The sequence below is a fragment of the Vipera berus genome (genome assembly GCF_964194415.1).
Source record: "Vipera berus genome assembly, chromosome: Z".
NCBI lineage: Eukaryota > Metazoa > Chordata > Lepidosauria > Squamata > Viperidae > Vipera > Vipera berus.
The window spans coordinates 41,290,299-41,316,644 of NC_138205.1; the positions used below are offsets into that span (position 1 = coordinate 41,290,299).

The 26,346-nt window shown below is 38.3% G+C and overlaps 1 protein-coding gene across 1 annotated transcript in view; it reads left to right on the forward strand.

Annotated features, from left to right (window-relative positions):
• The window catches only part of ITGB3 (integrin subunit beta 3), a 100,821-nt gene that overhangs the window by 12,749 nt on the left and 61,726 nt on the right, over positions 1–26,346 (forward strand). Inside the window, exon 2 of the mRNA XM_081343812.1 lies at positions 11,016–11,101. Within this exon, the coding sequence (XP_081199938.1) occupies positions 11,016–11,101 (86 nt within the window). The remainder of the gene's footprint in view (positions 1–11,015; positions 11,102–26,346) is intronic.

Below are 26,346 nucleotides of genomic sequence, written 5' to 3' on the forward strand. Positions count from 1 at the left end.
GAAAAAAGGGAAAAAGAAAAAATACCAAAGGCACTATACATGGAGCAATCCTTGAAAAATACCTGGAAGCTACTATAGAATGCAGCTAGGTGAGCACCCAAAGGATGGCACACGTAACATCTCTGTTGCACAAGCTTTATTGGGTGCCGGTTTGCTTCTGTGTCCAGTGCAAGGCATTGGTTATGATCTTTAAAGCCCTGCATGGCATGTAGGGGCCAATTTACCTTGTGGAGCCATTTTACAAATTACATTGGTCCATTCCACTCGTAAGGCTCAGTGGGTTAGGACGCTGAGCTTGTCGATCAGAAGGTCGGCAGTTTGGCGGGTCGAATCCCGAGTGGCATGTAACAGAGTGAGCACCTGTTACTCGTCCCAGCTTCTGCCAACCTAGCAGTTCGAAAGCATGTAAAAATGCAAGTAGAAAAATAGGGACCACTACGGTGGGAAGGTAACAGCATTCCGTGCGCCTTTGGCGTCTAGTCATGCCGGCCACATGACCACGGAGACGTTCTCAGACAAGCGCTGGCTCTTCGGCTTTGAAACGGAGATGAGCACCGGCCCCTAGAGTTGGAAACGACTAGCACGCATGTGCGGGGGAACCTTTACCTTTACCTTTTTATTCCACTCGTATGTTGCAGACCCTGTCAGTAAAGAATTCCGACTAGCAGAGAGCAGGAAAAGAGGCTTCTCTGCCATTGCCAATGCCGTTTGGAGCATTCTGCCCCCAGTGGTGAGGCAGCCCCCCCACTTTCCTGGCCTTTAAAGACCTGGCTATGTCAACTTGCTTTGGGCCTTCAGAGATGCATGCAGCCATGGGGCTGGTTAGCGCCCTGAAGCCCCTTCCCCACCTTTTAAATTTTATTCTTATCTTTAACAGTTTTACATTATAATATTTAAACATAGTTTGTATAATTTTCTATTGCCCAAAGTCACTCTTTGAGGGAGATGGGCATTCCTGAAACTGATGTATCAATAAATAGAACATTCAATCATCTTTGCAGGAGTTATAAATGTAATCAAAATGTATTCTCTTTGTGTAAATAGTTGTTCTTTGTTGGGGCTGGCCAGAGCTTCAAAGGATTTTCAAAACAAATTAGTCTTCTGTTGTGAACTTTATTTCTCTCTATCAAAAATAACATATAAGGACCCAAACTCAAATATGACATTGTAAAAACTCTGCAAGGAAGTGGGATTTATCTACGTAGACTTTTTGCTATGTGAAAGAAGGCTGATTAGAGAGTTTGGTCATGTTTTGTCTTGCTATTTTTTAGTAAGCTCTTTGGGTGAGGACAGTCTGCTTCTATTGTTATGTCAGTAGCTTTAGTGCAAAGAAGGTTCCTTTGAAGCGGGAAGCCGGGGTGCAATTATTGGCTAACGTTGTAACGGCGGGAAGCCCGGGGGTTTGGATTGGATACAGTTCAAACGGCTCGAGTATAAAAGCCGGAGTTATTTTGACAGTTGACAGTTGACCATTGTGTATTAATAAACCTTGTTTGCTGTTAAACCTCACTGAGTCATTCGTCTGTCAGAACTTAACAAGTGGCGACGAAGGTGGGATAGACGGCGACTAGTGAAGGATCGGCGTCAAACAGCTGAGCGTAAGGCGGTAAATTTAAAATACACAGTCAACCGCAAGCGGCCGCGGCGGAATCAACAAACCTCCGAATGGCGCAACTCGGCTCTTTAAAAGAATTTGATCCAAACTACCCAGAGGACTGGGAAGAATATGTTGGATGAACGGCGTAACTGACGACCGTAAGAAGGCGGCTGCCTTATTAACTATCAGTGGCACACCCGTGTACCGGGTTGCCGTGGGACTCTGTCAACCGTTGCCAGTATCAAGCGTTCCGTACGCTGACTTACTGGCCAAATTAAAAGTACATTTTATGCCGAAAAGATCAGAACTCTTTTGGCGGCGCATTTTTGAAAAACGCAATCAGAGACCGGGCGAGTCAATCCAAAAATTCGTTGCTGCGGTCAGAGAAGCAGCGTTACGATGTAAATATGACAATCTAGAAATAAGGATTCGGGATAGAGTGGTGCTGGGCTTGCGAGACGAACAGTTACAAAATCGTATCATCGCTAAGCCCACTGGCGACTTGCAAGAAGTCCTTGACGAACTTTTGACGTATGAATCCACTGGAAACCGAGACCCCCCCCGCAATAGCATGGCTACTTCATCCGAAATAAACTTAGAAAGCCGTGTGGACAGTGGGGAGGTGGACCAACAATGGGAAGCCGACATAGCCGAAGTCACCAGAAGGTTTGGAAAAATGGCGGCAAAACCATTCCGCAGCGAAGGACCTGAACCGAGTCGCCGATTCCAAACAACAGCACCGCAACGTCAACCGAGAGACAATCCAATAAGACCGCGCGACAGTGACATCAGATGTGGAAGCTGTGGGGGCAACCACCCCAGAGCAACATGCAGATTCCGCTCTGCTAAATGCAGATTGTGCGGAAAGACCGGCCACATTCAAGCCATTTGCCGGGGTCGTTCACGCGACAATCGTCTACACGAAATCGACGTTTGGGCTGAAGGTAAGGTAACCCCTTGCTATAGTGGCAATGAGACCCCTAAACCTTTGGCACAGGACCCCAACCGCGGGGAGGTGGCACAAGTCAACCACATTGGAAAGCCTAAAATAAATCATATTCTAAGGCCAAAATTAAAAATCTTAGTCCAATTGCAAGGAATTCCTTGCAAAATTGAAGTTGATTCCGGGGCCTCGGTATCAATAATTTCCAACGAGACCCTTAAAATTATCGAACGTAAGAGTGGCCAAAGAATTCCACTCAGTCCAACAAAAATTCAATTAGCTGACTTCCAAAAAACCCCAATAAATATTAAAGGGAAGGTCAGTTTAAAAGTTAAGTATAAGGGGTTTAATGGCTTCTTAGACTTATTAGTCACCGAAGGCCATAGAACCAGTTTAATTGGACTTAATTGGTTCCCAGCTCTGGGAATTTGGGTTGGGGGAATAAATACCATTAATAATAAAAAGACCCTCAAATCTGTCTGCGATGAATTCGCAGACGTATTTGACGGATCTTTAGGGAAATATAAGGGGCCCCCAATTAACTTTAACCTAGACCCGTCAGTTAAGCCCATCAGGCTTAAGGCCCGTCGGGTGCCTTTTGCCCTGAAGCAAAAAATCGAGGCCGAGCTCGATAAGCATGTAGGCCAAGGCGTATTAGAACCGGTCGAGGGTGGCTTGTGGGAAACACCAATCGTCACACCCCTTAAACCAAATGGGGATGTGAGGATTTGTGCTGATTACAAAGCCACCCTGAACCTCGGAATGAAAAAGCATGCTTACCCGGTCCCGACGGTGAAACAGGTCCTCGCCACGATCCAGGACGGCGCCATATTTGCCAAGCTCGACTTGGCGCAGGCGTATTTACAACTTACTGTTTCCAGGGAAGCTGCTGAAGCTCAAACTATTGTCACCCACAAGGGGGCGTTCCGAGTCCACAGACTGCAATTTGGTATTGCAGCAGCTCCAGGCATCTTCCAGGAGGTGATGGAGAGGACTTTAAAGGGCATACCTGGTGTATGCCCTTACTTTGATGATGTCCTAATAGCTGGAAGAAATGAAGAAATTTTAGCTGAGCGTCTGGAAAAGGTACTGGGAAGATTCAGGGAGGCTGGACTTAAATTAAAAAGGGAAAAATGCTGTATTGGAGTTAAATCCACTGAATTTTTAGGATTTAGAGTAGATGAAAAAGGAATACACCCTACAGCTGAAAAAATTAAAGCAATTAAATTGGCTCCTGAACAAAAAAATAAGGCTGAATTACAAGCCTTTTTAGGATTAGTCAATTTCTATCACACATTCTTGCCACATAAAGCTGCCATCGCGGAACCATTACACAGACTATTAGATAGAAAAACCCCATGGCAGTGGCAAGAAAAACATAGAGTCAGTTTTCAAACCTTAAAAGATATTCTTTCTAGCCAGTCCACAGTTACTCATTTTATTGAGAACAAACCGATCTATTTAGCTTGTGATGCTTCGCCTTATGGTGTGGGGGCTGTCATCAGCCACATGGATTGTCAGGGCATTCAAAAGCCAATTGCATACTATTCCAGGACGCTTACCAAAGCTGAACGGAATTATGCACAAATTGATAGAGAGGCATTAGCTATTGTGGCAGGAGTAAAAAAGTTCCATGATTACCTTTATGGTAGGAACTTTACCATACTCACTGACCACAAACCGTTACTGGGACTGTTTACCACTGATAAACAGACACCCCAAATAATGTCTCCCAGGATGCTGAGGTGGTCAATTTTCCTCTCAGCATATTCATTTTCGTTGCAACATAGACCTGGTAAGGAAATGGGCCATGCGGATGCCCTTAGCAGACTGCCTCTAACCAACACCAAGGAAGACCCTGCACCGGTAGGACAAATTATGTCACTACATGAAATTCCTGAATGCCCCTTAACAGCTAGAGAAATAGCTGCGGCCACTAAAAAAGACCATATTCTCAATAGGATTATGACCTGGGTACTAGGGGGTTGGCCAAGTAGTAACCCTGACTCCAAGTACACTCCATATTTTAGGAGAAAAGATGAACTATCATCCCATTTGGGGTGTATATTGTGGGGTAACCGTGTTGTTATTCCTGAACTTCACAGGAATACAATTTTAACGGAACTACATGAAGGTCACCCTGGGATTGTCCGAATGAAGGCATTAGCCAGAAGTCATTTGTGGTGGCCGGGGTTAGACAAGTCTATAGAAGAATGTGTTTCAGGGTGTTATCTGTGTCAGCGATCTAGGCCTGAGCAGGCACATGCACACATGCATAAGTGGGAATTGGCCAGGAATCCTTGGTCTAGGATTCACATTGATTTTGCAGGGCCATTTCAAGGCCTAACTTTCCTAGTTGTGGTGGACAGCTTCTCTCGGTGGCTGGAGGTTGTGCCTGTTACTTCAATGTCATCTGGTAGAACAATACAGGTTTTAAGGGGCCTCTTTGCCACTCACGGGTTACCTGATGTGATAGTATCTGATAATGGGCCCCAATTCACCTCTGCTGAATTTCAGGGTTTCCTCAAGGCCAACTCGATTACACATGCAACATCAGCACCCTTCCACCCGTCCACCAATGGCTTGGCTGAACGAAACGTGAGAACCACCAAAGATGCATTGAAGCGAATCATCCGAGGCGACTGGCACCAAAGACTTGCAGACTTTTTGCTGACTCAACACACAACCCCTTGCACGGCTACCGGGAAAAGCCCTGCAGAAATGAGGTGGGGCAGACGGATAACCACTAAACTGGACCGGTTACACCCTGACAGACTACCCTCCAATGCTGAACCGGACATTCCTAATAGGTCCTTCAAGATTGGAGACTTAGTTTGGGCCAGGAACTATGGACCGGGGGACAAATGGGTTCCTGGGGTAGTCACTGACATAATGGGGCCGTTGTCTTACACCATTGAGGGGGAAGGGAATAGAGTAAGTAAAAGACATATTGATCAACTAAGGAAGAGGGTTCCCGAAAGTGTGTCAGTCAATGAGGGTCAAATTGAACACAGGGGTAATACTGCATCTTGGCATAATCAGAATGACCTTCCAGATAGTGGTGGAGAAGTGGAAACGCAACCCTATGTAGCTGTTGGAACCCCACAGCCTTGTCAAAGTGATTGGGAGCTGTTTCCTTTGGACAGGCCAGCAGTACCAGAACAACAACAACAACAGCCACAACAACAATTACAATCAGTTAGTAGGGAAATTTCAGAGCCAGTAACCCAAAATTTAAAAGTAACCCTTAACAAGCAGCCAAAATTTAAAAGTAACCCTTAACAAGCAGCCAGTCAGCCAACAATGACGTAAGTGGCAAGTCCAATAGATACCCATCTAGGGTCCATAGGCCACCCAAATACTTGAGTGATTACGTCAACAAATAACATCAACTGGGGGGGAAGGGGTGTTATGTCAGTAGCTTTAGTGCAAAGAAGGTTCCTTTGAAGCGGGAAGCCGGGGTGCAATTATTGGCTAACGTTGTAACGGTGGGAAGCCCGGGGGTTTGGATTGGATACAGTTCAAACGGCTCGAGTATAAAAGCCGGAGTTATTTTGACAGTTGACAGTTGACCATTGTGTATTAATAAACCTTGTTTGCTGTTAAACCTCACTGAGTCATTCGTCTGTCAGAACTTAACATCTATCTTTGCAAATTTTCCACTGTATCTCTAAGGTATTAGATGAAGAACAGCCTGATGGTTGTGTGAGAGAACCATACGTACTTTTTCCAAGATTATATGTGCAGATTTTATTGGATTCAGTTTTTCTTCTATTTGTCTCTTGGGAAATACAGAAACAAGAGCGTAGGCACCTAGAGTTCCTGCAAAAGGAAGTGTTTTTGTTTTAATTGCTGTCAGGCCACCAACACATTTCAACCTAGACTTGTTTTTACTGCCTGCATTGTGCAAACATTTCTCTCTCCCTCCCTGCCCCCCATCTATCTGTCTGTCTGTCTTCATCTATGTAGTTCAGCCTTCACAATGGCAAAGTACAGACGGTAGCAGAGAGCAGGAGGCTAGTTACAATGCAGAGACCAGCTCTATTTAAAGCAGAAGCTGACAACCTCCAACTTCTTTTTGCACAAATAGAGATCAGGTGGTGAGGGGAACATTGCACACTAGGCTTTGTTTAGTTTTAACACTATCACACACTTAAAATTAAAGCCACAAAAAAGGAGAAAACCTGGAAATGCAGATTCCACTCACAGTCCAAAATAGGATATGTTTGATCTTCTGCTCCTAGCCAATATACACAGGTCTGTATCCTATCACCTGTCTGCCATGACATTGTGGCCAGTATCCAACTGCCTGAGACAGCACATATAGTCTAGCTTTTATTTTCTTTGAGAGTGTGGCAGCTGCCAGAGTGACCTAATCATTTCCTTGATTTGGCATTCATACACAGGAGAAAGGAACCAACTCTTCTTGTTAGCAGAGAATTATAGAAGCACAGCTCATCTGTGATTTGGCAATGTCCCCAGTGAGAGCTAGTTTGGCCCAGTGACTAAGGTACCGAATGAAGAGTGAAAAACCGGGAGATACTTGCATTAGATATGAAATCGTTGCCAGGAGTCATAGCTGACTTGAAGGCATATGTATATGTGTATATGTAGACATATGTGAATGTGTATATGAAAATGTATATGTGTATGTAATTCTTATTACATATTGTAATTGTGTACTTAAGGCAAACATAGGTTTCAACCCAGTATATAAAATCATTTCCCTTTATATTTAAGAGATGTTATTTAACTAAGAGAGGTTAACAGTGTTAATACATTTCATTTCTTTTGCATTGCTGTAAAGATATTGCTGATAATTCCTTAAGGAATGTAGGCATTAGCTATTCTGAAGTTCTGTGTAAATCTTCAGAGAGCAGTATTTAGCATTTTTACTTTTAACCCTTGAATATTTTTGTTAGATCAGTCTTGTAAAATGGAGCAGTAGAAGACACTGCACAATTTAAACATTGTCTGATTCAAAAACTGGATATTTTTGTATTTGGATCAGAAATTAATATTTGGGGCACATTTTTTTCTATTTGGTATTTGACAATTGGAGATTCTGACTTATTACTTGCCAGCATCTAATAAAAATTATTCCTACAGTGCATTCTATATTGTTGTTGTTAGCTGCGAAGTCGTGTCCGACCCATCGCGACCCTATGGACAATGTTCCTCCAGGCCTTCCTGTCCTCTACCATCTTCTAGAGTCCATTTAAGCTCACGCCTACTGATTCAGTGACTCCTGCAAGTCCCTTGGACTGCAAGGCGATCAAACCGGTCAGTCCTAGAGGAGATCGACCCTGACTGCTCTTTGGAAGGCCAGATCCTGAAGTTGAAACTCAAATACTTTGGCCACCTAATGAGAAGGAAGGACTCACTGGAGAAGAGCCCAATACTGGGAAAGGTTGAGGGCAATAGAAGAAGGGGACGACAGAGAATGAGGTGGCTGGATGGATGGAGTCTATATTGCTTATTTTATGCCTATAAAGATGACACTGAGCAAAATAGGGCTGGGCTTCTTTTCTTTTGCTACCACACATATCATGCCAGACAAATCTTATTACATTCTTTGACCAAGTGACAAAATTAGTGGACCAGAGGAATGCTGTAGATATAATTTACTTGGACTTCAGTAAGACATTTGATAAAGTAGATCACAACCTACTACTTGATAAGATAGAAAAATGTGGGTTAGATAGCATCACCACGAGATGGATTCATAGCTGGCTGACAGGCTGTACTCAGCGTGTGGTCCTCAATGGAACTGCATCTACACAGAAGGAAGTGTGTAGTGGGGTGCCCCAGGGCTCTGTTCTGGGCCCAGTGCTCTTCAACATCTTCATTAATGATTTGGATGAGGGGATAGATGGGAAACTCATCAAATTTGCAGACGACACCCAGCTGGCAGGAATAGCCAATACTCCAGAAGATAGGCTTAAGATACAGGAGGATCTGGACAGACTCGAACACTGGGCACTATCTAACAAAATCAAATTCAATGGTGAAAAAAGTAAGGTTCTACATTTAGGCAGGAAAAATCAAATGCACAGGTATAGCATAGGTGGTACCTTGCTCAATAGTAGTAACTGTGAGAGGGATCTCGGAGTCCTAGTGGACAATCACTTCAATATGAGCCAGCAGTGTGCTGCAGCTGCCAAAAAAGCCAACACAGTGCTAGGCTGCATTAACAGAGGGATAGAATCAAGATCACGTGAAGTACTAATACCACTTTACAATGATTTGGTAAGGCCACACCTGGAATACTGCATCCAGTTTTAGTCACAACGATGTAAAAAAGATGTCGAGACTCTAGAAAGGGTACAGAAAAGAGCAACAAAGATGATTGGGGGACTGGAGGCTAAAACATATAGGGAACGGTTGCTGGAATTGGGTATGTGTAGTTTAACGAAGAGAAGGGTGAGGGGTGACATGATAGCAGTGTTCCAATATCTCGGGCTGCCACAAAGAAGAGGGAGTCAAGCTATTCTCCAAAGCACCTGAAAGCAGGAAAAGAAGCAATGGATGGAAACTAGTCAAGGAGAGAAGCAACCTAGAACTAAGGAGAAACTTCCTGACAGTTAGAACAATTAACCAGTGGAACAACCTGCCTCCAGAAGTGGTGAATGCTCCAACACTGGAAGTTTTTAAGAAGAGACTGGACAGCCATTTGTCTGAAATGGTATAGGGTTTCCTGCTTGAGCAGGGGGTTGGACTAGATGACCTCCAAGGTCCCTTCCAACTTCTTCTTCTTCTTCTTCTTCTTCTTCTTCTTCTTCTTCTTCTTCTTCTTCTTCTTATTATTATTATTATTATTATTATTATTATTATCTACTTGTTAAAAATAATTATATTAAATAGCTCTTTCAAATAAAACTTGTACATATTTTTTTATATTTTTTATTAATTTTCTATTATTACATTTGATTAGTGCTTATGTTGTCTGGGTTAATCTGTTTGCTTAGTAATACAATTTACATTCTTATCTCTACCTCTTTTTTTCAACCATTGATAAAATAAATTCCATGTTTGAAAATAATCTGTATCTTCTTTCTCTTTGATTCTCAATGTAAGCCTGTCCATTTCAGCACAGTCCAATATCTTCTTGATTATCTCTTCATCTAGTGGTGTTTCTTCATTCTTCCAGTGCTGAGCAAATACAATCCTCGCTTCTGTTAATACATGCAATGTTAAATATGCACTTTGCTTATCAGATGTTTCTGGTATTATTTTTTCAGGTTTAAAATCTACATGTTTTCCTAACACCTTTTCTAACCAAATGTGCATTTTTGTCCAATTTTTTTTTTTGCTTTAACACAGGTCCACCACAAACAATAATATGTGCCAGATTTTTTGTTACATTTCCAGAATTTACTAGACATATTTTTAAATATTTTTGCTAATCTAACAGGTGTAAATGCCATCTATAAAACATATAAGTTTTCTTTATAAGTTGCATTGTCAATTTATAATTTCTTTCCCAAAGATTTTGCTATTTCTCTAATTCTATATTATATCCAAAGTTTTTTGCCCATTGTATCATTGTATCTTTCACTTGTTCATCCTCCATTTTCAAATTTAATAGAAAGTTATATAGTTTCTTAGTTTTTCATCAGAGTCAACAATATCTGATCAAATATTGTCTGTTCTTTATAAAAACCATATATTTTCACAACTTTATCATATCTTGGTTGCATTTGCAATTGAGGCCACCATGATAATTCAATGCCCTGGTCTAAAAACTCTTGTTTAGATTTTATTTTCCCTTCAATATGCAAAATATCCTTATATGTCAATTTTTTTCATATTGCACCAAACCTGTACACATTTTGATATAGGTAGTTGTGTGTCTTGAATTCAGGAGTCAGCTCTGACTTCAGAGATTAATTCCACTTTCCAAAGAAAAAAAATCTACTCAGAAATAGAATTAGATATTACAGTTTCAGATTTGTTGCTTTGTCATTTGAACTGTCGATTAGCAGATGCAAATCAGAAATGTGGAACTTTTGGGTGTGTGAATAGACTCTGCCCCAATCCCTAGCTGATCAGCCTTATTTTAAAAGCAAGTACTGCAGAGTTTTTCAGTTTGTCTCTCTGGATTCTGTCTGCTTATTCAGATTGCTTAATGGTCTGCATATTTCCTGTTTATGTTCATTTAAATGCACAAAAGTATTAAGAACCAACAGCAAGCAGAATTAATAAATCTCCATTGTCACATGGAAAGAACAGAGGTGGAGAACAAACACTGTGTGTTATATTGGCTGGGTAGGTATCAGGAAAAAAAATTTTTTAACACTTTGAAAACCAAATGGCAGATGGCTGAACTTTTAATTAGGGCAGCTAATAGCAAATTGCCAGTAAATTTCAAACCCAAAACCAATGAAGAGCTATTTATGTCAGCTGCTTTATTACCAGGGACTAAGGAAAATGCTTTTGAGGCCTATGGGTCATTTTTTGTGTATTGTATTTCAGGTAACAATATCTGTACCACAAGAGGAGCGAGTTCATGTCAACAGTGCCTGACTGTAAATCCACGTTGTGCTTGGTGTTTCCAGGAAGTGAGTCAAAACCAAACCTATACTATAGCATTATAAGCACTTGTCATCAAATATTTAAAATATATTTCAATGCAAGTTTATTATTTTTTTGTACACAGAACAGACACAAGGGCTTTGAATTACTGCTACCAGTAACAAAGCAGGGTGTAGCCAAGTTTGAAAAATGCTGTCCTATAGCCTTTGCCTCAGATTCTTTTATGGAGGAAAAAGTGCCAAAGAAAGAGTGGGGAAATAAGAGAGATACTGGTGAAATATTGCACCATCTAGACCTCTGATAAAAAATATGAATTTTCTGGCAGGTTGCTGCACAATAAAATCCTTGTATGGAAGCATGCCCAGATTCAGCTATCTGTAGTGAAACTTGCAGTCCAACTGTGTAGTAAATTATATATTTAAGTAACAGAGTAATAGATAAAACCCATAGGATAGAGAAACCAGATAAAAACATTGGGCAGATTAAAATATTCAAATGTTATTGGAGAGTTACCATACAAGGCCTTTGTCGGTATTTCTAAGGACAAGAAAATGACATCTCAGAAAGCTTATATTTCAGATGCCTAGAGATTGTGGAAGAATGTATTTCATCAATATTGTTTTTGAATCATCCATAATTGGGTAGCCTTTGCTAATAGTTATTCATGCCCGGGTCATTGCTTGAATGGACTATTGTAACACACTCTAAATGCGGTTGCCCTTGAAGAGTATCTAGAAACTTCAACTGGTACAAAATGTAGCAGAGCGGATAGTTATGGGTGCCCCTAGAGTGGCACATATCTGTGAACTGCATTAGTTGCCATTTTGTTATGGAGTGCAATTCAAGGTACTGGTCTTGACATTCAAAGCTCTACATAACCCCAAAGCCAATGTATTTGAGGGACTGCCTCTTCCTGATTATATCTACCAAGGTCAGGTGGGAATGCCATTTGATGGGACTCAGGATGCATGCCTTTTCTGACACAGCACCCGCACTTTGGAACATTCCCCTCTAGGTCAAATTAGAAATGTCTTTAAGATGTGGGTTTTTTCCAGGAAACTTTGGGAAAAGGGGCCCCATGAGATGGTTCTATTATGTTTGAGTTTTTACTGCCTGAATTAAAACAACATGCATTTCCCATGTTGGATGCATGTTTCTTATTTTTGGGGGGGGTGATTTCAAGATGCATTCTAATTGTTTTGCTTAATGTGGATCACCTAGAATATTCTTGTAAAATAGATAGCTATGTACATTTGATATATAAATAAATTCACATGTAGAGCCTAGCTATTTTCTTTTCCATTATAGCTCAGTTGTTATATATACCATAGTGACCTTACAACACCTATCATCAGCTAGTGTTCTATATTATTAATTAATCTGGAATGCACCATTTTATCAGACTTTCATTATTTTTTCAGTTACAATGGTAAAATACTTCAGCCATGCTTAACATATATTAATATATTGGTGCACTAGTGTACAGTATTTCCTGATCTTTGTTCCAATTACCAATCTTCTTGTTCTTTTGATTAAGGTAAAGGTAAAGGTAAAGGTTCCCCCGCACATGTGTGCTAGTCGTTTCCGACTCTTTTGATTAAAATATGTCACAAATAAATAAAACATTTTTAAATTACCCAAGCATCCAGATTTTATCTTCCTTTTCCTTACACTGTGGCAATTTAACAAGCTACAGTATTAATGGAATATTACAGAAAGTCTACACTGGGAAAAATATAACAAATTAGTTGCAGCTGTCTTGTAGTTTGCAGTAGAAGAATTATGGTTGAATAACTCTCAGAAATACATGGTAAAGGAGAGTGAAATGCTACATGTAAAAAAAAATCTGAAGAAAGCATTTCTTTTAAATCATGAAAACCCAATTAACAGTGGAGTCCTCTTAAAGTATTTAAAGAATGCTTTTCCATGGCTGTTAAATCCCAAGAGGCAAGGACTTTTGGCTCTAATCTGCCAGGAATAGGAGAAGATTTTAAAACAGAAGCAAAGTGCCCCCTACCTATTTCTCTGAGCCTTTTGATTATGTTCCCAGAATTTTTTCAGTTTAAAAAAACATGTCTTCTCATTGAAAGTTTCTTTATTGCTCAAATAATTGTAAGTTGCTTCACCAAGTAGCTTTATTGTTGTTTTCGACCCAAGATTAAACACCATGGAATAAAAGCTCAGTGATATTGTACAGAACACAGAGTTTGAAGAGCATTTGGCAAGCATATCCCACTAGTGAGATATTAAAAGAATCATACACAATGACCCCTAAAATGCACTCATTCTTTATGAGCAGCCAGAAAACATAGGCGATTTCAGAAGCCACTAGTGAACTCCAAAAAGCTGTTTGGTATCATTTGGGAGGCAAAAAATGCATTTGTTAGTATTTCTTCAACACTGAGAAGCAATCAGGCAAACTTGGTATTTATCATACAATTTTCCTTCCTGTGAATACGTGTATTTTCTGGTTCTATTTCCTGGTGTTAAGGCTTATAGATTACTGAATGATGACCCAAATAAAGAAAGATTATGGTCTCATAATCTCTGGAAAATCTTCAAAATTCTTTAAAGACAAGATTCCACGGAGAAGATTTCTAAAGAGATTAGTGTCTATTGACAAAGGAAGAAGACACAATCATTTTATAATTAATAAGTAGAATTGGTAGATTCCATAAATTAGAAATGTACTGCTGTCGACCCTGGAAACCTCACAATTTAATCTTAAAATTATAGGTTTCTTAATAATAAATGTGGAAATGAATTGCAATTTACTTGTGGATGGAGGATGCCAATATGTAAACCAAATATGCAGACTGCCCAGGTGAGGAGTATGTGGCATTATTAATTAGGAGTCTGGTTAAAGGATAGGGGTTTCCCAGACCAAGGCTCAGTCCAGGCTGCCACCTCTCAGACCTGCAGCAGATCTGAAGTTTTTGCTACAGGCTGAATCATGTCCAAGTGCAAATGTAAATTTAGAATTGACTTGGGGAAATTATGAAAGAATCATTGAGGGGAGTTGGGAAAGTGATTCAAAGTCAAAATTCTATTATAATGCATGGCAGCAATAAAGCATCATTCCAGTATCTATTTCTTGTCCTGGTCTACCATGATAGTGCATGAGTATTCCTCAGCCTGGAAATATGACCTGAGATTACTCATCTCTTAGAATAGCAGAATGAGAAACAAAAATGGTACATAGAATAAAACCTTATTTCTCTCTCCTCTTGTAAATTGTAGGTACTAAGGTACTAAAACTGTTGGATTCATGTCACCAGTAGTTTTAGAATTTAAATCTCTTTCTTGGGTTTAGTAGGAAAAGAAATAAAATCTGAAGCCCATCGTCTTTGTTTTGAACCACCAGTCTTACCTGGACTCTTTCCCTGATCACAGCATCCTCTAAATCAGGGGTGGGGAACGATGGCCCTTTTATGACTTATGGACATCAACGTCCAGAATTTCTGACCCAGCCAGGAATTCCTGCTGGCTGAGGAATTCTGAGAGTTGGTCCACAAACATTGTTCCCCACCTCTGCTCTAAATGCTCAGCACAACTACCATCCATGGCCATGTCTGTCTGTCTGTCATCTAATCCACTAATCCTCTGCACAGTGAAAGGGGCAGCATATATATTTAATAAATAAATATAAATATAAATAAATAACTCACTCCCCACTGTCCTGTTGCCACATTGATGGAATGAACAAGGAACCAGGAATGGATCCTGTTGCTCTGCACTCATATTCCTCCCATTGCAAAGCACCACCAGGTGAATTTTCCTGCTGAAATTGTAAATTGCTCTTCTCGCCTCCCTTATGTCACCCTGAATGTTCACTCATTTTGGTGATATACATTTTTTGTTACAGACTATGGCCAGAAGTTCATTGGCTACTTCCCAGAAGCAGGAATGCCACCTCAAGTGAATCAATAGTTACCAACCTTTCTGATGTCTTTTAAAATTTCCTTTAAAAGGAATGCTGTAATAACACAATGGCTATATGTTTGCCCTACATATTGAAGATTGCTGGCTTGGAACCCATCAGAAACATTTTTTGTTTAATTATTACATCTTTCCCTGAATTAGCTGCTCTTCTTTGGACTTTTGTTAAATTAAATCCAGCGATGCATTGTTCTATCTTTAGAGAAAGATGTAATAATTAAACAAAAATGATTCTGCTAGGTTTCAACATATAGGAAAACATATGCCATTGCGTTACTACAGTATTACATACATACATACATACATACATACATACATACATACATACAGTACATACATACATATATATATATATATATAGTATGTCTCATGTATTTTTTTTAATGAAAAAGTTTCTGTCAGATTTCAAACCAGCAAACTTTTATTTACCAGACAAATGTTATTTACCAAGCATTGTGCTATTCTTGGTAAAGATACTCAAAAACAGAATTGTTACTTTAAAACTAGTTTCTGGTGCTTTATGCATGTGCATTTTGGTGCTTTAACTTGATATACATAAATAATAATAATAATAATAATAATAATAATAATAATAATAATAATAATAATAATAATAATTATTATTATTATTATTATTATTATTATTATTATTATTAATAATAATAATAATAATAATTTTATTTGTATACCGCCCTTCTCCCGAAGGACTCAGGGCGGTGAACAGGGCAAACATATAAAAGTACAAAGATACATAAGTTAAAAAAGAATTAAACAAAATGCCCAAGCTAAAACAATAAGTAAATATATTTAAAACAACAATAAAATCCCAACTTTGTCCATTTGTGAATAGTTTAAATTATCCTATCAGTATCCTAAAATGATAAATTTAACATTTTCATATTGTTTTTTCCTGACAGCACATTTTCTTGGGAAACTCATTAACTTTTGAAAAAATAATATAGTATGTACTGTAAAACTCAAATTCTTTTTATACATATATTAATAACCTGCATATATATATATATATATATATATATATATATATATATATATATATATATATTTCAAGTGTTAACTATTTAGATTACCTTGCTAGGCCCCAAACATGGGGCAAATCTTTATTTCCTGTTTTCAGCCTATCTCAGAAGGGTATAGCTGACTGATGACGACTAAGGAGTCAGAAATGCATCTCAGTTTCCCTTTAATTCTTTGTTAGTAATTTACACACACACACACACACACACACACACACACACACACACACACACACACATATATATATATATATATATATATATATATATATATATATATATATATATAAGTATTTGTCAAGGCTTTTTGAATGGACCTTGCTAATTAACTCTTTCATTCCTGTTTTGGCCCAACTCAGGGCTTATCCACAGGACATAGTCAACTTATGACAGCTCATTATTTGTGCAAATTATTCAAATTGCTAATAAAGAATTTGGGAGGCTAAGATGATCATTTCGAACTTTAGCTGAGCGTCCTTTCGGCTTTGGCCCAGTCGCTTCATTTTTTCAAGAAAATTGGAGAGATGAAGGGAACGTTTAATGCAAAAATGGGCATGATAAAGGACCAAAATGGCAGGGACCTAACAGAGGCAGAAGAGATTAAGAAGAGGTGGCAAAATTACACAGAAGAACTATACAAGAATGAGCTTAACGTCCCAGATAATCACAATGAGGTGGTCACTGACCTCGAGCCAGACATCCTAGAATGTGAAGTGAAGCGGGCCTTAGAAAAGCTGAGCAACAACAAAGCTAGTGGAGGTGACAGTATTCCAGCTGAGCTATTCAAAATCTTAAAAGATGATGCAGTAAAAGTGCTACACTCAATTTGCCAGCAAATTTGGAAAACTCAACAGTGGCCACAGGATTGGAAAAGATCAGTCTACATTCCAATTCCAAAGAAAGGCAGTGCCAAAGAATGTTCAAACTATCGCACCATTGCACTGATTTCTCATGCTAGTAAAGTCATGCTTAAAATCCTACAAGCTAGACTTCAGCACTATGTGGATCGAGAACTACCAGAAGTACAGGCAGGATTTCGAAGAGGCAGAGGAACTAGAGATCAAATTGCCAACATACGCTGGATCATGGATAAAGCTAGGGAGTTCCAGAAAAACATCTACTTCTGCTTCATTGACTATGCTAAAGCCTTTGATTGTGTGGATCATAACAAACTGTGGCAAGTTCTTAAAGAGATGGGAGTACCAGACCATCTTATTTGTCTCTTGAGAAACCTATATGCGGGTCAAGAAGCAACAGTGAGAACTGGACACGGAACCACTGATTGGTTCAAAATTGGGAAAGGAGTCCGGCAAGGCTGTATACTGTCGCCCTGCCTATTTAACTTATATATCATGAGAAAGGCAGGGCTAGATGAATCAAAAGTTGGAATTAAGATTGCCGGAAGAAATATCAACAACCTAAGATACGCAGATGATACCACTCTAATGGCAGAAAGTGAAGAAGAACTAAAGAGCCTCTTGTTGCGGGTGAAGAAGGAGAGTGCAAAACCTGGGTTGAAACTTAGCATTAAGAAAACCAAGATCATGGCATCTGGCCCTCTCAATTCCTAGCAAATAGATGGGGAAGAAATGGAGGTAGTGACAGATTTTATTTTCCTGGGCTCCAAGATCACTGCAGATGGGGACTGTAGCCAAGAAATTAAAAGACGCTTGCTCTTCGGGAGGAAAGCCATGGCAAATCTAGACAGCACACTAAAAAGCAGAGACATCACCCTGTCAACAAAAGTGCGTATAGTCAAGGCTATGGTCTTCCCAGTTGCAATGTATGGCAGTGAAAGTTGGACCATAAGAAAGGCTGAGCACCAAAGAATTGAGGCCTTTGAACTATGGTGCTGGAGAAGACTCCTGCGAGTCCCTTGGACTGCAAGGCGATCAAACTGGTCAGTCCTAGAGGAGATCAATCCTGACTGCTCTTTAGAAGGCCAGATCCTGAAGCTAAAACTCAAATACTTTGGCCACCTAATGAGAAGGAAGGACTCACTGGAGAAGAGCCTAATGCTGGGAAAGATCGAGGGCAATAGAAGAAGGGGACGACAGAGAATGAGGTGGCTGGATGGAGTCACTGAAGCAGTAGGCGTGAGCTTAAATGGACTCCAGAAGATGGTAGAGGACAGGAAGGCCTGGAGGAATGTTGTTCATAGGGTCACGATGGGTCGGACACGACTTCGCAGCTAACAACAACAATTGTTATTATGACTGCTTCATAAGTGGGAATATGAAAAACAATTAGAGCATTAGCTTTATTCTACAGAGTTAAAAATTATTAACAAATTATTTAAAAACCACAGTCATAGTTTTTGCCCAACAATATCATAAAATCTACAAATGCCAAATAAATGGCATTTATTGGAGTACAATTTCACACTTCCTTATAAACAAAGGTCTATCTTTTTTTGTACAACTATTGTAAGATTTTACCATTCAAAAGGTATTATGTTCCTGCAGCCTGCAATGTCTTTCAAACCATGATAATTCCACAGTTTCTCTATAGCTCCCAAATCCCACCCCCTGCAAAGCTTAATATTATTGAAATAATTCAAAATATATTTATTGGAGCCATTTTGATGGTTTCAAATATTATCAAGTGGAAACAGGCATAGTTTCAATGGTGCCAGGGCATGTTTTCTCCTATTTAATTTCTGGCTAAAGTATTTTTTACTCCTTATAGGTTTGGCCCCTTTGATATTTAGAGATCATTTAAAATAATCATAGCTTTAAAAGCCCTAGGTAAAATTTGGTTGCTGGACTTCTTTATGGAAAGTCTGTGTATATTAGACTTTAATAACGCTAGAACTGCCCTTAGGCAATAAATCTGAAATACAGATCTCCAAACAGGTCTAAGTAAAGTATCACACCCCAATATTTATTATTTGCTTCTGAAAGGATCCTTACCAGCCACATGTTTATTACCCCTTCCAATTTTAAAATTTCATGCGGCCTTCACTTTAGCAAGTTTGGATATTATGCTTTTAGCAGTCCTTCTTGGATGTTTTAAGGGTATTCCTATGCATCTTTGATTAGGATCATGTGGTGATAGTTCAACAGAATCTCTAGACCATCTCTAGACTGTTACCTATATAATTCTAGCAAACTCTTATACATTCTATTTTGAAGACATTTCCAGGTAAGGAGTATGATTTAATGCTATTACACTCAGACGACTCAAAAATATCCTCTTACATCACCCAGTTCTCTGCTACCATTCATATGATATGCCATAGCATTACTTAGGATTAGAACCTCTTACAATGCTATTTTATTTGGATTTATTTTAGTTCTTGTATTTTCACTTAGTTTTAGACTCAATTATACATATTGTTTTTTCTCATAAACAGGTACATATACTGTACATAGAAGGATATAGTATTTCTTTTGTTCAATATCTTGAATAATAAATTTATTATTATTATTTAAAATATAATTTAAAATTATTATATATTATTCAGGGCTGTAATAAATAAATTTGAATTTGAGCATCTCGTGGGTTTAATAGAGCTTGTGAGACATTCTGGCTGTTGTTCACAAGAAGAGATATTTGTCGGTTTGTGATGGCTGGACCGCAAGGCTTTATGCCAGAATTACTTGCCAGTTTACTATATAACATGTTGGAGATGTTCTTTTTTAAAAAAAAAAAAAAAAGGTGACTAACTCAGGCCAATACGTCAACACTTCTGCCTACTCTGCCAGCTGGTTCCATTTTCCATTTTCCTAGACAGCAGCTATGGCTACAGAATTGTTTTACCTCTGAGAAAGCTTCCAAAAATGGCAATATTTTTCTGGCTGGGTCCCGAGACAGTTCACTGAAGAGATGTAAGAATTAACAGAGGCATCTCCTGCTTCTTGCCAAAAACCAGGCCCTTCCAAGTGCAAAACCTATTAGCCAAGCAATTTCCTAACATGTTGATTTAATTTAACAAATGAGATTTTCCCCTTCTTTTTCCATATTTTTTTCCTAATAAAATCATTCCAATAAAAGTGCTATTGCTAACATTTTAAAATAAAGAATGAGGGGATGAACAGGATTTGCTGCTTTTCATTTACAACACACATTTTCTCAAATGTTAGAATTAAAACCAAACATAATAATAAGATATGGAGATAAAAATAGGAAAAGGGCATGCTCATACTAGGGCAGAGACCATAGAAAAATAAATTCTCTCTTGGAAAGATTTTTAACTGAATTGATCTGAGCAGGCTAAGTAGTAAGAGCAAGATCTGACAATGAATTCTGGATTTCATGAGGTATCTGGGAACACTCAATTTCCTTGCAAGCATGTTCCTCAGTGGCAGACAAGAAATGGCTATTTAGCTCTGAATGGCTTTGTTTGCAATGTTCAGTTGCACAGAAGTGTTTCCAGATGATAATTTTCCTGTGTAATTGTCTGCTCTTGCTCACATGATTTTACAAAGGAAGTTGACCATGTTGTTTTCCATTTGTAACTCTCCTGTAGTTCCCTGGGGCGCCTTCCATTTTCTTTTACCATTATTTTTTTTTAAAAAGGAAATAATGCAATAATACTAGGAGCTTTTTATCTGGAAATACCCAAAGCATATTCTGTTGCATTCTCAATTTATGCAAGGCTGTAATGAAGTCCCACAATGCACTTTGTGACTAAGATATGCAGAAACTCATCTGATGTGCTAAGGTATTTTTGCAATTGAGACATAAAAATGTAAAAGAAACAGCAGTCTAATGTTTGAAAAACTTTGCTTTACAAAATAATGAGATAGCAATTGTAGAAGTATTTGAACCACTAATCTCAGAAAAGTTCCTCAGAAGTGCTCTTAGTGTGTTTCTCTACAGAATATTTTAGCATTTGTGATTTTATTTTTCCTTGTCAATCAATCAGTATGTTTATTGTTTTGACCACCAATCATAACAATATTTTATATAAATATGTAAACATATTTATTGTTGAAATAAACAATAACCAAACATATTTGCAAATAATTCTGCAGAAACACACACTTGATGGTTGGATTCTCAGATTATGCTAAACTGAATTGTAATCTGTTTGATTTGGGATTAAGGTCCTATGTGAATCCAATTGCTAAAATTTATAAACAAAGGTCTATCTTAGTGTGAAGTTTAGGCTCATATACAATATTTGTGGATTTTATTAAATATGTGTACAAACTATGATTTATGGCAATATTTTTATTAAAATTTAAAATACAAATGTAAAAAAATACAAAGAAATATATATAAAAGAAAAAGAAAAGTTAAACGTGTGGAGAGAAGAAAAAGAGAAGGGAAAATATAAAGAAAAAAGATATATAAAGAAATGACTTCTCCTTTCAGTCATTCACAATTTCAGTAACTTATTACCTTTTCTAACATTTCAGCCAAAGATATCTTCATCCCATATCTCATCTTTTATCTATTAACAAATAAATCCTCATCAATCAATCTTAATCAGCAAGTCCATTAAAAGAAAAAAAACACATATACATGCACACACATATAAGTACACAAACAGACATATATAGTTCTCTAAATCAATTTCATATTTCTTTATTTTACACAATGACTTATCATTTTCTCTAAAAAAACAAGAGAAAATCACTTCTTTCCATATCTTATATCTATAAATAAAACCTTAAAACTTAATCAAGAAAAAATGTGTTAGAGCTATCAGAAACAACACACTGAAAATCTTGATCTTTAGTAGCCCGTCAAATATTATCCCACAAGTCAATCTCTTATCGTGTTCTCTTCATCTCCTCTCAGAAACTCCTTTGCATGATTAACTCATTCTTTGAGTTTTAACACCGCAGCTTATCGCGTTCTTTAAAAATACAGAAAAAAATCTCTTCTTCTCATGTCTTATCTATAAACAAATCTTTAGAGCCCTGTCATTCAGTCCCTGTCAACAAAAGCTCATTAAAAGCTACTAGGAAAAAAATAAATAATGATAAAGACAACTTTATATTCTTTTTTTTTGTCTTTCAGTATGTTGATGTTTATTATTCCTTTAAAGCAATGTCTCAAAAGCTGATTTCTTTTCATTTTGTCTTTATCTATTCCCAGGAATCCCTTCATAAGTATAACATATCACTTTTGTAAGTCCAAGATAAAAAAAGATGTCCCGGTAAATCTTCTGAGTTGAAATCCACATACCCAACTCACTCTTGGGATTTATTATCTGTGTGTGTCTCTTTTAGCTATTAAAACATTAGCTGGTTTCATTTGTAAGTCATATAAAACATCTTTGTCCTTGTATTCTTGTAGTCTGTCATTTTTAAATCCATATCCAAAGCAGCCTGATTCTTAGTTATATCCTCTTCTATCTCATTTTTAAAACCCATTTTACAGTAGCAGATGATCTTAAGAGAAAGTTCTGAGTACATTGTTGCCAAGTATCTTTGAATTCTTCCAGTTAAGATATTTTTTCCTATCCTGTATTAATGTTTTTCTCCTCCTTTATTACACTGTTTAGTTCTTTCTTGTTGCCTCTAGGGACCGGCCTTCAAGGTCTCCTCTGACCATGTTTTTCTCTAATCCGCATTTTCCACTGAAAAGTTTTCTTACCCTTAGATTTAAAATCTTTATATATATAAAGCAACCCACAGGAAGCATTCTTAGAATTAGTTTCAAAATCTTATCTCCAGTCCATGTGACTCCTTATTCTATTTGTAACATTCCAAAATCAATTTGTTCTAATCAGTGCTTTTTTTCTAAAAAAAAAAGGTGCTGGAACTCAGAGGTGCTGTCACTGGGAGCGATGCTGGTGTCTTGCTACGGCATTGCCACCCGTCCTTTGCACCCACACCCCTGCGGCTCGGAGCCACATGCCGCAGGGATTCCTCTCCCCACAGCCGCCATGGGGATTCCCCTCCCTGCAGTTGCCACGCCATGGCCCGTACTGAGCCCCCACCCAGAGCTGTTCCGAACCCCGACCCAGAGTGGATTTAAAAATGACAGGCTACAAGAGTGATATAGGGGAAAATCTATACTGAGTATATAAATGTAACTAGTTGATGTCTTAATAATTGAAAGGAATATACAAAGAACATACCAAAAGATTGATCTGAATACCTTTTCTCTATTGGATTTACAAAAGAGAGTTGTTAAAATTTCGAAGAATTTTGTGAGAAGGAATGAAGAAAAAATGAAAAGAAATCAAGTTTAGAATATTATTTGAAGGGATTAAAATAAAAATTGTTAAAAGTAAAAGGGAGGAATATAAAGTTGGTTTATTTGATCAAGGTTAAATTAAATACTATACATTGTTATCTCTAGTGAATTTTTACTGATCATGAATGAACAATGAGGTTTTTAAGGATTTCTTTATAGAAAAGAGATATCAGAAATTGATATCATTTTTTGTACTTTAAGAGAAGATGACATCTTGCTAAAATTGTTTACATTGATGTAATGAAGATGGAAGTAATTTTTTATGTATTTCTCTTTTTTCTTTACTATATTCTTTCTTTGCTATTTTTGTTTTGTACAGGTTTATTTTATCTTTTAATTTGAACTCATTTTTATGCTTTCAATCATAATGTTTAATAATTTTTTTATTAAAAAAAGAAACAAAACATTAGATTGCAACCACTCAATAACCTAGCCACAGCTTAAATGTCATTTTTCTAGTCAGGAGACCACAAACAGAGGAAAAAAGAATGACCTTTGTAAATATGTCCCTAATTTATGTAAAATGTGCATTTAATGTGTTCTTTAACAGAATTCTTCAAAAGCAATATTTGGCCCATAGCCAGAATTCTCAATCTTTATCCTAAAGTTATTTTCAGTTAAATTTGACTCCTGGTGCTTCATGGACACGTCCATGTAATTTTCTTGACAATAATATAGAAGTGAATTCCCACTGCTCTCTTCTGAGATCTATTGCAATTCCCTAGCCTATGGCCTAAAAATCCTTGAAGACCACTCATTGTAATAGTTTTTGAACCTACCTGCTGAAATCTTTACCTTAAAGGTTTTAAAATACAAAAATGTACCCTTTAAGAAGGGACAAGCAGTCGATATCCCGATACAGGTAGTCTTCAACTTACTACCACAATTGAGCCCAAAATTTTTGTTGCTAAGCAAGACAGTTGTTAAGTGAGTTTCACCCCATTTTATGACCTTTCTTGCCACAAGTGTTAAGTGAATCACTGCAGTGGTTAAGTTAGTAACGTGGTTGTTAAGTGAATATGGCTTCCCTATTGACTTTGCTCGTCAGAAGGTCACAAAAGGGGATCACATGACCCTGGGACACTGCAACCCTCATGAATGTGAGTCAGTTGCCTAAGCACCTGAATTTTAATCACATGATGAAGGGGATGTTGTAATGGTCATAAGTCACTTTTTTCAGTGCCATTGTAACTTTGAATGGTCACTAAACGAATTGTTGTAAGTCAAGGACTACCTATCCTCAGGAAGAGTAAAAGAGTAACCTTTTCCGAGTGAAGGAATTCCAGGAATTCAGAATTTTTGCTGAAGAGTCATAGACTGGGCCAGAATACAGTTCATACTCAGCTCATTCCTACACCATTATCTGCATGAACCTATGAGGAAAGACTAGAATAAACTCTTTCTCCTTCCATCCCGTCAGCAATCTTGATCTAGATGCTGTAATTTTGCCTGGAGGGATCAGTGGGGCAAAAGCAGGAACATCCCCACCTCAATACAGTCTGGCTCATTCTTCACGCCTTGAGCTTCCTCAGTTCCTAGTGCACAAGTGAAATCTACTAAATCACAGGTCTGCAACCCGCGGCTCCGGGGCTCCTGTGGCTCCTAGTCCTCTGCCATGTGCAGTCCTCCCCAAAAAAAGTGGGACCAAAAAAGTTCAACCAATCAATTCAAATATGCAGGGTAGGTGCATATCTCGCCTTGGCTCCACTCTTCAGTCAAACCCTGTTCTGCGCATGCACGCATGCACGTGCATGTGCACACATTTTTTGCGGCTCCCAGTTTTTCCTTTTGTGAGGGAACCGGTTCCGAGTGGCTCTTTCACTGTTTCAGGTTGCTGATCCCTGTACTAAATGTACCAAGATGTTTATTTCCTTAAAACTAAATATGGCCATTCAAAACCTATTTTAGTGTAAGTCTATTCTTGGAAAAATGTCATTGAAAACGTGGATGATGTGTTTTTTTTTCCCCTGAGGAACCACACCAATATCTCTAAGTCTCAGGTTGATTCTGTATTTCCTTTCCGTGTCCTCTGCTTTTCTGCTTTCCTTTCCATAGTATCTGCCTTGCTGCATTCTGGTGCTTATTCCTTTTTTGGTCTTATGTTCTCTCCCTTCTGTGCTGAAGGAAATGATAAGTCTTTGGGCGAGACAGTTTTCTCTTTTGAGCCAGCGTTTTGGAATGGTGACTAAGCACTGCAGTATACAGGTTTAGGGAATTTTGCCTCCAAAAAAAAAAAAGCAAAATTTCCTGGCATTTTTTTAGAGGTTAATAGGATGCAGCAAGTCAGTATAGTTTATTAAAGGCTGCAAAAAAAAGTGTGTCTGTGGCAGGGGGGGAAGAAGTTACAACATGCTTTATAACTAGAGCACAGAGATTCAGATCGGGATGCAGACATAATTTTGTATTTGAATACATTTCAGCCAATCCTATGTTTCGCTTTTTTATGATTTTTATGCCTGCAGAAATGGCCATTTTTAATAAAATCAAATTGATTTTAATTTAATTAATGTGTGAATTATTTTCTAATACCGGCTTTTCCATTCGTGTTATTGTAAGAAATCTGGAAAGAAGAATTTCAAATCATTCCAAAAGAATCTATGCTCGTGAACTCAATATTAATGATAGTTGGAAATACCTCCTACAAAGATTCTTTATTCCAAAACGTGCAATGAACATACACAAAGTCTGCCTAGTTCTCACTTCCCTGATCTTGTTCTACAGCATAGATTGGATAATGGTATTTTCCACATATGTTGGACTACAACCTTTATTATTCCCAGTGCTTTTTTTCTGAAGAAAAAAAAAAGGTGCCGGAACTCTCATCTTGGTGGGCGCAGGAGGCGGGGGGGTGGGGGGGGCGGTGCTGCTGCAGTCACAGGTGTGAAAGGTGTTGGCGGTGGGCTCCTCTCCCTGGGGCCGGAGCCTGCACAGCTGGTAATGTGGGAGCAGCAGAGCCTACTCTATATGGCGGGGCTGCGCAATGTGGGCAACGGAGGAGGTGCGGGCCAGGCGATGTTTTAGTCTGATTTTAAAAATATATTTTTTCTATTGTAAGTTTCCCCAAACCTCACCATGTGGATTGCATACAAATATTATATAATTGGTAGATAAAGGTAGAATATATGTTAAATATACATCAA